The sequence below is a fragment of the Nicotiana tabacum genome, chromosome 3, assembly GCF_000715075.1.
Source record: "Nicotiana tabacum cultivar K326 chromosome 3, ASM71507v2, whole genome shotgun sequence".
Taxonomy (NCBI): Eukaryota; Viridiplantae; Streptophyta; class Magnoliopsida; order Solanales; family Solanaceae; genus Nicotiana; species Nicotiana tabacum.
The window spans coordinates 187,106,315-187,118,551 of NC_134082.1; the positions used below are offsets into that span (position 1 = coordinate 187,106,315).

A 12,237-nucleotide genomic window follows, 5' to 3' on the forward strand; every position below is an offset into this window, starting at 1 on the left:
GTAGTTAGGAAGACTATGGAAGCCCGAGATATGTTTATACAACATGTTATAGTACAAGGTGACTTACTTGCAAAGTTAGGAACAATGCAGAACATGGATGAATCCTTCTCTATTAAAATGATGTACCTACACCTGATACCCCAACACTCTAAAGTCCCCTGGAAAAGCCTTACACTGCAATAAAACATCCATCCACGAGTGAAATTTATCCTATGGTTAGCAATGCAAAACGGGCTGGCAATAGTGGATCGACTGCAGGTGATAAGGGGCATTGGCATCTATACACCCTTTTTTCGTCACGTTTTAACTTATACCCGCTTTGCAAAAAAAATTACAAGCGCACTCACTTTTCGCGTAACTTCAGGCATACAGGCCTAAAGTAGCAAAAAAATTTACCTGAAGTGTAGCAAAACTTCAAATATTTTTGCATGAAATTTGGCCTGACTTGCAAAGGCAATCACCCAAACTTTAGGTCATAGTGCAAATGGCAGACTTCAGTTCAATAAAACAACAGCATGCGTTGGCTGAAGTTTTTGTTTGTAATTGCTGAACTTCAGCATTCTAGTAGTTGGGGCTGAAGTTTGTTTTGTATTTGGTGAACTTCAGCATTCTAGGAGCTGAAGTTTTTGTTTATATTTGATGAACTTCAGCATTTTTAGAGCTGAGTTCTAAAACAATAATGAATTTAATAGATTATGATTAGCAGCGATTGATGTTGTTCATTTTAAAGATTAAAGAATGAAAAATATTTTCGACATGAAAATAAATTACTGCAGATAAATTAGAACCAAAAATCAATGTGTCTATAAAGCTAAAATATCTAAGAGGTTAAATTATTGTGAATAAGATCAAACTGAACATAATGGGACAAGCATATATATATATATATATATATGAATCTTCAGTCTAGAACGCATAACAATATCTCAATCTTCTGCATTCAAAAAATGAAGGAGGAGAAAAAGGCCTGAAGTTGTTTAAATAGTGGGTACATGTTAAAACTTTTTTAAAAAGTGTGTATACAATTTTTAGAGATGATAGGCATACAAGCTCCTATGGCTTGTGTATTCTGTCATGGTGGCATTGAAACTCATGCACATCTCTTCTTTGAATGCCATGTTACATGTGCATTGTGTCTGAGATTACTAACCTGGCTTGGGCATATCAAGAACAGAGGTGATGCTAAACATAAATTGCAATGGGTATGCAGTATGGCCAAGAGGAAGAATGGACTTGGAGATATCACCAGTTGTGCACATGCAATGGCAGTCTATGTCATATGGAGGGAGAGGAATCTTCTAAGGTTCCAGAAGAGCACCTATAATTAGGGGCGTCAATGGTTCGGTTCGGCCAGTTATTTTATAAAATTTGTACCATACCAATTTTTCGGTTATTTTATTATGTATAACTAAAATTAGACTTTTCGAAATTGTCCAAATCATGTCGGTTTCTCTTCGGTATCGTTACGGTTCGGTTAATTTTCGGTATTTTTTTTAATATCATGTAAAATTCACCAGTAGAAGTAGAATTGCAATAACATACGTTCTTTTATAGGACTTAGCAAAACTCTCTAGACATTTTTACTGTTTAAAGGGTGATGAATTAAAAAAAAGATGGCTAAAGTATAGATCCATCAACTATTCTACAACAGCGTAAAAGAAATCAAACAAAGGCAAAAAAAATATTAATCACATGAGTTGAAAGATATACTAAGCTGGGACTCAAGAATAAAGTCTATAGAAGATTAAATATTCAAAAAGATAAATCTAAATTATACGAAAGGAAACATATTCAATACATTGTAGTTTGCTACTCATAATCGCTAGAATACTTTGTGTCTTGCGAATAAAGATACTTGAAATAACTTAGTTTAAGTAGAAGTAGTATAATAAGTTTTAGGAATTAGTATTTTGAGTTTAATTACTTGTTGGCTTGTAATACTTTTCATAATTCCAAGGCTCAAAGAAAATTTAATGCATTATTATTTTTAAACTTACTAAATAAATATATTTGCTACATGTAAAATTTGTTTGGTACGGTTCGATATTTTTTCGGTTTATTTTTATAAAATAAAAACCTACCCTAATTATCGGTGTGGTTATAGATTTATATAAAAACCTACGATTTCTTAAAAAGAAACCTAAAAATCGGTTCGGTACGGTACGGTTCGGTCGGTTTAGTCGGTTTTCGAATATCCATTGACACCCTTACCTATAATGAAGATAGAGTCAGTAGAGAAATAGCAGTACCTATCCATATTAGAGGACAAAACCTTAGGAAATGGCGCAAGCCTTTGAGTCTGTTGAGTCCGTACCCTTAGTGAGATAGTTGAACATTATCTTGATTTCCTATTGTCCTATTGTTAGTATAGCTAATCTAGGGACTGTCAGATGTAATTAGGAGTGCAAGAGGTCGGCTTTTGCTTGGAGTCTGTGTTAGGATATACTATAAACCATGCGTATTGTTATAGTATTCTTTATGAAACAATTGTTTATTTATTTATTCAATTCAATAAAGTTTTATTTTAAATAGATCATGTATTTGTTTGTGTGCCCGTTGCTTATATAGTAGATGCTTTAGTGTATAGAGTTTAGCTTATACACAGAAGATTAAATCATCGGTTCTTATAAGCATAAAGTTTATGATCACAACCTAATGATGGAACCGGACAAGCCATCGGAATGGTTGTAGCACAAGGTTAAATATAATTTATCTTGTGAGAGCGGTCTAATTTCAACTTCTTATGCTAGTACATTTTGTATGTATTGAACGGATCAAGTAGAGATAAGTATTTTATACTGACTTAATAAAATAATTTCTCTAGTCCATTTAATGTACTTATATTCTTAATCTTGATATAATTATTATTAATTGTGTATATCATTTATTGTTTTGATTTATTAAAAGGCGAGATTCTTTCGTGGGTCAATAAGTCTGGTAAGTTGGACAATAATGATATACATTGACGAAGTAATAATTAGTTGATAGAATCCATGTCTAGTTTTTTTGAGATTGATGATACTCCTTTATGAAAGCTTATAAGTTTTCATGTGTAAACCCGACCGGTGAATTTTGTATCCGACATATGAAATAAGTTAAGTGAAAGTCTAAAGGAAGTAATCAATAAATTAAGTTGTCGGTAATTTAATTTGATTGGTTAGTATCTGAATCTTAACATGGGGAGTTAAATAAGGTTTTATGGAAGAATTTCGAAATTGAACTAAGGAGTGCAATTACGATTTTTTAATGGAATAATTCATAATTTATTATGGTAGAAATTAATTTTAAAATTTCGAAATTAATTCCATAATAGGAAGCTTTGTTAATTAAATTCTGTGGTCCCTACTGTGCCTTAAAAATAGGAAATAAATGAAACCTTTTCTTAGTGGAAGAAGAAAACCTAACATGTTTTGGAAAAGGGGTTTGACCTAAAAAACGTAGCTATATACACATGGTATATAGCTAGCCGTTTTTTATGCTGAAAAATAACACGTTTTTCTTCCTTGAATTTTTCCCACCCGAAGTTCTCTATTTCCGGTTATTATTTGAGTAACACAGTAAAAGACTGTGGAAGGTTGGTGAGGTTTTGCAATTTTGGAACTGGAGAAGGATATCGATTTGCTTTGTTCACGCTTCAAGAGGTAACTCGTATAATTTCCGTATGTACTAATTGTTAAATTTACATGTGAATAAGATACTGTGATTGCTTCCGCTGCGACATATAATCCAACAATCTATAAAGTATTTTTTTTGGTTAATTAAAAAAAAAGATGTATCTGAGTCTCCTCTTTATCATCTTCACATAGACCACATTTTTTTTTCTCATTTTTGATTGTGTAAAATTAAAATAAATGAAAGAGTAATAAAAAAACCAGATTCAAATAAAGAATGTGAATCCTATTAGCATTGTGCAGAACGGAGAAATACTTTCAATTAGTGATTGGAAGATTTGTGCTCATTTTCTGCCTAAGAATTTTACAAGATTCAAATTTTAGAGAACGTTAATTCTCATTTTATAATAAACTCTTTTAGACATGCGAAGAAAAAATATCTCTTTTGAACTTCATAAAATTTACTATATTGAATATTTTTCTTTTTACAAGAATTGCTTCTTGAAGATTTAACTTTGAAACTCACGTTGTTACACATTCCTTCTATTTTTGACAAAAAATTGTGCAGGCTTCTCATATCATAAGGGCATATGCTGTAATTATCAACACTTTCGATATAAAATGGAATAAAGAAATATTATTTGAAATTCGTTCTCGTATCATCATTAAATAAAAACATCTAAATCAATATTTTAAATAGGGACAAATTGAATAATCTTTGAAAAGAGCAGTTAATTTTAATATTTTAGCCAAGCTAAGAAATTTGTTCCCTTTAACTTTTTTCTTTTCTGAAAAGGAAAAAAGAAAAATAAGGGACGAGAGAAGATGGGATGTCAGCTGCAGTGCAGGACTTGTTACAGCAAGTCTTCCACGGCGTCGTTTTATTCGTCTCCTTCTTCTTCGCGTCTTCTGCATCTCACAGTCCTGCGAATTACTGCTTCACCAATTACCCACCCAGGTTCTCTCTCTCTCTACTTTTTTGTTCATTCACTGTTTACTCTTATTCATATTTCATAAATAAATATAACCAAAGGTAGTTACTGATCTTCCTTTACTGCTAAAGAACTGTTTTTTTCTTTCACCCTAATTTTTTTGATGAATTTTGAATTCTTGACCCTCCATAATTCGCCGCTAATGTAAGACTATTATGTCTTTTTTCTGAGTTTAGCTGAAAATTGTCCCCGAATTTGCATGCCTTTTGGATTTAAAACAATCTCTGCCGCAGAATTTGGATTCTTTTGGCATGGTTTTTTTTTTTCGTTTTACTGAGAGATGAATTTTTTCTGTTCTTTAATTTTAAATGGGCGAATAGAGCTGAATGCTTAAAGAGCATTGATATTACTTTGCAAGTATTAGTTTTCTGCTATCAAGAGGGAAGTGAAAAAGGTTAAAAAATGTTTTTATTTTTTATTTTATAGAGGGAGCGAATCTATGTACTATCTTTCCCAATAATAGGCTAAGCTAAGAGAATTACTTTTTGAATTGGCTGAAGTCATTCCTCAACCCGGAGTATCTCATGAAATCTGGCCATGAAGATCAAGAGTTAGGTCGAATTTGAAAGGCGAGGAGAGATTGATCCCTTAAGTTTTATTCTTAATCATAGAATACGAATTGTGAACCAGGTTGCAATTTTTATTTTTTTTAGTTCTTTGTGATACTCTGAGGTTAGTTTGGTGTTCTTATTTGCTTCCTATGTGATGAAAAATATTTTTTTAGATGATACACTAGTGTATCCCTCATTATTACTGATCTATATTCTGAACGTTCTCTCATGTGAATGGGATTTAGAAAGACACTGAATATCATGAGTTTTTAGCGAATTTAGCTAAGTGCATAATACAATGGAAACAAAGGACCCATATAGGCAATACCAACTCATAGGGATTAGGGCTTAGTTGTTGTTACACTTACTTTAGGCTGGTGTTTGTCAGGAGTCTTTACATTGTTTATTCATGTAGGATAAGTGTGAGATTTATAGGAAGAAACTTAGGAGATCAAGATTGCATGTCATTCTTGTCCGTCTATATAAAATATTAAGCAGCCCGAAGATGCACCCTACAGAACCTTGTGGTGCATATTTATGCATTATACTTGCTGCATTGTTGTAAATCTTTCTGTAGATTTAACTTAACTTTAATAAGCTTTTAGTACTTTTAAAGTTTTTGTGGTTTTCAAGTCCACGTAATTTGATTCCTCTTTCTGTTTTCCTCGCTACCTATCTTGTGAATGTTCAGGTTGTTCATCATATGGTTTTGGATGATAATTTAGCATCTTCGCTTCATATTGCACATCTTGATGGATTATGCACGATCATCCTCTGGGCCTGGTGAAGATAACATTGGGATTCCTGATGATTTGCGGTGTAAGAGGTCCGATGGGAAACAATGGAGATGCACTGCAATGTCTATGCCTGATAAGACTGTGTGCGAAAAGCACTACATACAGGCTAAGAAGAGGGCTGCAAATTCTGCAATGAGAGCCAACATGAAAAAAGGAAAGAGAAAATCATTGGATGAAAATGATATATATTCGGAGAGTAAAAGTGATGATATGGATTTACCAGATGCGAACCAGAAAAATGAGGATTATTCTGGTGCAGTCTGTGGGAAGAGGCATAAGGAAAAGGTGTCAAAGAATCGGATGAGTTATTTATCTGAAACACCTCAAAGCAAGATGTTTTTAGTTCGTAGCATGAAGTCTGCTGATGATCTAGACATGGAAGGTATGCAGTATGATGAAAGCCATAGAGGTTACAGGACGCCACCCCCTTCTGGTATGGAATCATCCAGAAGCAGATCGCAGAAGATGTTTGATTCAAGTCCTATGACGGTGAGTTTGAACTCATGGTTGAGTACCGCCGGGAATGAAGTTACTTTAGGAAGTGGACAATTGTATTTTAGTAAACTTGAGATTATTCTAGGACAATGTGATGCTGGGAAAGTTCATTATGTAAAAAAATAATTCTACTTAAAATTATAAATTGTGGTGATCGTTATGTAATCTGCACATTAAGCTTTATGTAGACATATCGCCTAGGATTCAATTAGAGTTTCTTAGACCTGAAATTTCATTAGCTCTCCAAGTATCATAAGTCAACAGTCTGTCATTGTTTTTTCTGGTTGTCTGTTGTATCTTCACTTGGGCTCCCTTAATTTTTGCCCCTAGGGAACTTCTGAAGCGAGCTCGGATTCTTCTGATAATACAGGGGGGCAGCGTTGTCACCAGTGTAGGCGGAACAATCAACGAGTAACTTGGTGCCTTAGATGTGATAGAAGAGGATACTGTGAAAGCTGCATCTCAACTTGGTGAGACTCACTAAAAAGAGTAACATGTCTAGTTTCTCCATTTCCTATGCAATGACTACAGTGTTTAATGTCAGGTACTCCGACATGCCAGTTGAAGAGATACAGAGGATTTGTCCTGCGTGTCGTGGTAGTTGCAATTGTAAAGTGTGTTTGCGTGGAGGCAACTTGATAAAGGTATTTACCTATTAGGCTAAAAGAGCTTTACGTGAGGCATTCTATGGTTTTGCTTAATATGTATAAAGTATTCCTTTCTGATATGTGATTCATTATTGCTGTGAGCATAGGTTAGAATAAGGGAGATACCTGCACAAAACAAACTGCAGTTTCTCTATTCCCTTTTATCAGCAGTTCTTCCAGTTGTTAAGCACATTCATAATCAGCAGTGCTTTGAGGTAGAGCTGGAAAAAAAACTTCGAGGTATAAGCATGACCTTTTGCATCTTTATTGAGGTATAGAGGGATTCCAAATTTGATAATGGTTGAACTATGAACTGAATTGTATTCTCCAGGAAATGGAATGGATCTCGGCCGGACTAAATTGAATGCAGATGAGCAAATGTGCTGGTAATATTTTCACACTTTTGCCCATTCCTGCTATTAGGAAATGGGCACTCTCAACCTCTGTGCTTGACAAAATATATATCACCAAGGTGTTTCTGCTTGCAGTAATTTCTGCAGGATACCAATTATTGATTACCATAGACACTGCCCAAATTGCTCATATGACCTCTGCCTCAGCTGCTGCAAAGATATCAGAGATGCAACCAAGGTTATTCAGGAAGACAGGGGTAAGCAGTTCCCAGGAAGAGTTGATGGCAGAGAAGCCACATCAAAGGAAGTGAAATTGTCAAACGTTCATCTAAATTTATTCACCAAGCTTTCTGATTGGAAAGCAGATAGTAATGGCTACATACCATGTCCACCGAAGCAATATGGAGGCTGCAATTCCTCTGTCTTATCATTAAAGCGAATCTTTAAGATGAATTGGGTGGCTAAACTGGTGAAAAATGTAGAAGAAATGGTTAGTGGCTGTGAAGTATGTGATTCTGGTGATCTAGATAATACCTCTGAAGGGAAGTTGTTCAAGGCTGCTCATAGAGAGAATGGTGATGATAACTTTTTGTACCATCCATCTTCTGAAGATATTAGAAGTGAAGGGATTGAGAAATTCAGAAAGCAATGGAGCAGAGGTAAACCTGTTATCATCAAGGATGTTTATGATGTATCATCAATGTCAAACTGGGATCCAGTCGTAATATGGAGAGGAGTAAGGGAGACAACTGAGGAGAAAACAAAAGATGATAACAGAACTGTGAAGGCCATTGATTGCTTTGATTGGAGTGAGGTTGGTACCAGTTGTCTCTAGCTTGCATTACTAGCTAGATCTAGTTTCAACTTGCATTAGATTGGCATGAGGTTCATCTCCACTATCATATGTATGAAAAAATTGTGTCCACTTTCAGCAGAAGTGGCCTGTTGATTTCCTTTTATCTTCGGCTGACCATACCACCGTCTCTTGTACTTATTGTTTTACAGATTGATATTCAGCTTGGTCAGTTCATCAGAGGATACTCAGAGGGAAGAATTCATGATAATGGTTGGCCAGAAATGCTCAAATTGAAAGACTGGCCTTCTCCTAGTGCTTCAGAAGAGTTTTTATTATACCAGAGACCTGAGTTTATTAGTAAACTTCCTTTACTTGAATTCATCCACTCCAAGTGGGGTCTTCTAAATGTAGCTGCAAAATTGCCTCATTATTCCCTGCAGAATGATGTTGGTCCTAAGATTTTTATTTCTTATGGGATGTATGAAGAACTTGGTAGAGGTGACTCAGTGAACAATCTGCACATCAGCATGCGTGACCTAGTGAGTACCATAATTTCCTTCTCATGCCATCCCTACTTCGATAAGATTGTTTCTTGTGGTTGTTTGAAGTCGATGCCATGTGACATGCAAGGTAACTTGATTTCCACTATGAGGATGACGTGTACTCGTACTTGGCAATGCATCTGTGAATTAAATCTTCAAGATCATTTGTTTTTCTCTGTAGTAAAACTTTTGAAGCTTTAGCTGTCAAGAAGAGTCTAAGGTTTCTAGTTAACAAAAACAAATTTGATTGTTTAGTCTGTTGGATATGACATTGATTTGATAGTGGAAAATTCCTGATCCTGGCCTTAATTTTTAAGTCATCAGGAACAGATATTAATTTGCACTTCTCCTTTACATGGTCTTATAATACAAATCCTGATTTCAGCTGATAAATGATTTGGGTTTGCTGTTTCTTCTCTGTAATTAGGTATTCCTTTTGGTCCATGTCAGTGAGGTCAAACTAAAAGGTTGGCAGAAGACAAAGATAGGAAAGATACAGAAAGCCTTTGCTGAATCTGATCACAGAGAATTTCCTGGTGCTGCACTAAATGTCTCAAGGGAAGGAGATTTCTCCAAATTCTCACCTGGTGGAGATAAAGGGGATGATCATTATGCTGATACAGATTCAAATGCCAATAAAATGTTGGTCGACCAAGAGAGCAGAGCTTCTCAGATTGATGTAGATAACTTTAGTCATGAAGATCTGAATGGTTCCAATTTAAACGACTCGGAGACGAGTCACTCTGGGGCTCTTTGGGATGTCTTCCGCAGGCAGGATGTGCCGATGCTGATCAAGTATCTAAGATTTCATTGGAAGAAACATGGAGATTCAGACCGTGTAACAGATGATTCTGTACGTTTCTTCTCAAATGCAATAATTTGTCCAAGTATTTCTCTCTCTAGAATCTAGATATTGAGGTCATCGTATCTGCTTCCTACATTGTTGGTCTCAGGTGCCCAGTCCTCTCCACGATGGAATAGTATATTTGAATGAGCATCATAAGAGAAAATTGAAAGAGATATTTGGTAAGAGCAATAATTTGTTATTAAAGTTGACAATATGAGATTAAGATTTGTAATGCAATATGTCATCCCAAGAAGATGTTTTCAAGCATCTTCATCATGTGCTGGCAATTTTGGGCTTACAGTATCTTCCCTTTGATATGCTTGCCTTGGCATTGGATTTTTGCTATCTTGATGAAAGTTTCCTTGAGTTCTTATTTTTGGGAACTGATTTGTTCTGCTTTTAGTTCTCAACTTCGGGATATTTAGTCAGGCCCTAAAACTGGACCTCTGATATGCAAATATTCTTCGAAACATCTAAATGCCTATCACAGATCTTAAGATTTTCCTTCTCTGTCCTCTATTGTTTTTCTGTTGCTTGCTTCTATTTAAACTGTCACAAACTGATCCTTCGATTGAAACTCTGATTACTCTCAGGAATAGAGCCTTGGTCATTTGAACAGCAGTTAGGTGAAGCAATTTTCATTCCTGCTGGATGTCCTTTCCAAGTGAGGAATCTTCAGGTTAGTGGGCACGATGAATTTTATGAGTGGCTCGTAAACAATTTAGGTTCTTAATCCTCCTAGTTGTACTCATAAAAGAAACATGTTTATATGTGTTAAATGAGGAACTTAGACCTTTTAAAAACACACTACTAGAGCCATTGAAGAAACTGCATAAAGTACCCTCGTTAGTGTGTGATATAGAAAGTTCTGCTGATTGCCCTGGCAAATTGCATCTGATTCCTCTCCCCATTTTATTGCAGTCCACTGTTCAATTGGGCCTTGATTTTCTTTCTCCAGAAAGTTTAGGTGAGGCTGTTAGAATGGCTGAAGAAATCCGTGGCCTTCCTAATACTCATGATGCGAAGCTGCAAATGTTGGAGGTCTGAGTGATGATTCTTGTTCTTTGCCTGCCTCAGCTCCTTTGGATTGGTATTAACTTTATTCTATCATTTCATACAGGTGGGGAAGATATCGCTCTATGCAGCAAGCTCGGCCATCAAAGAAGTTCAGAAGTTGGTTCTGGATCCTAAGTAAGCAGTTTCATGTGTTATTCTTTCTTTACAGCTTTTCTCTCGATTTCCTTGTATAATAGGGATGTCTATGACAATTTTATCTAGAGGTTCTAGGTTGAGGTAGAAAAAACGATATTGACTTGTTTAATAAATCCTACTGCTGAGCTATGTGTCTATCATTATTGATCTCGGCTGCTTATACCATTTAGAGGCTTCTAAAGGCCTCTTTGGTTGAGTTCAACTGGAACGGACAGAAAAACTCTATCCATTAGAGTCCTTTCCTCAGTTGTTTGCTTTGCCTCTTCTGTTTTACTCGGAAAAAAGTCATAAAACCTAAACGGAAGGGGGAAAGACCAGGATTGTTACTCTCTTTCCCATGAATCAGTTTTACTATAGCGTTTCCTTTTGTAATTTTGTGGTTCAGAGTTGGTCCTGAGCTTGGATTTGAGGATCCCAATTTGACTGCATTGGTGTCAGAGAACCTGGAAAAGATGATTAAGAGACGTCAGGTAGCTTGTGTTTAAAGTTTAAACTGGTGCACAGAGGTTTGTATCTCTAAATTCTTATGTACAGAAGAGACAGCAAAACCCTTTTAGGGGATGTGCATTGGAGTACTTGCTTTTGTTCTGCTAAATGCTAGCTTGCCCTCCGGGGATGTGCATTATAGTGTTCACATTTGTTCTGCTATATTTTAGGTCGCTCTCGTGTTGTAGCTATTTTTATTTTCTGTCATATGGAAGAAATCAAAAGGTCTGTATTTCAGTCTTGTAGTAAAAGTTATCAATAGGGCTATTGCAATTGTAATGTCATATGAATGAGCACTTATAGTCTATAACAACATCGATTCAAATGTCATTTTTTTATAGTTAGTATATGTTCAAAGTACAACTCCATGCACCCTTGGTATGAAGCTTCTTTTGTTTTCATTTTATTTTCTTTTGTTATCTGTCTTTTTCCTTCATGGGGGAGCAAAAATACATAAAAAGTCATCTATGTTGCTTCTTGAACATTGACAGAGACGTAACTAGTATACTTGGTTGACAGTAGTTTGGAAGGATTGGGCGGGCGTAGGCTTGATGGTGAAAAGAAAACCACAGAAAAATAAAAAGATGTCCAGAGAAACTCTTAGTTTTCTTTTTATATTATCCTTAGGAAAAGCAAGTGTGTTGTTTGGAACATCTGAAGTTTATGAAGGGAAATTTCTTTAATAGTGTGTTGTTTGGAACATCTGAAGTTTACACACTTCGTTTTCCTATCTTTAGTACCACAAAGACCAAACGCAATCAATTCCTTGAGTAACTGCAAATGGTTTGGATTTTTATATCAAGATGTTGACTTCTGTGTTTTTCTACCTCTCATTTCTTTGGTGCGTGTCATGTGCTTCAACTAAAAGAATACCAAGTTGGACTATCTGATGAATTTCAAGCGTCTGG

The 12,237-nt window shown here is 35.5% G+C and overlaps 1 protein-coding gene across 1 annotated transcript; it reads left to right on the top strand.

The window, feature by feature from the left end:
- Positions 1–4,421: 4,421 nt before the first annotated feature.
- LOC107826305 (E3 ubiquitin-protein ligase JMJ24) lies at positions 4,422–11,686 on the top strand. The gene is made up of 14 exons (XM_016653267.2): positions 4,422–4,569; positions 5,846–6,440; positions 6,777–6,916; positions 6,991–7,090; positions 7,201–7,333; positions 7,425–7,479; positions 7,582–8,260; positions 8,452–8,781; positions 9,212–9,637; positions 9,738–9,810; positions 10,225–10,310; positions 10,553–10,672; positions 10,752–10,822; positions 11,229–11,686. The coding sequence occupies exons 2-14, from the start codon at positions 5,907–5,909 to the stop codon at positions 11,326–11,328; spliced, it is 2,847 nt and encodes a 948-aa protein (XP_016508753.2). The 5' UTR covers positions 4,422–4,569; positions 5,846–5,906; the 3' UTR covers positions 11,329–11,686.
- The last annotated feature ends 551 nt before the right edge of the window (positions 11,687–12,237 follow it).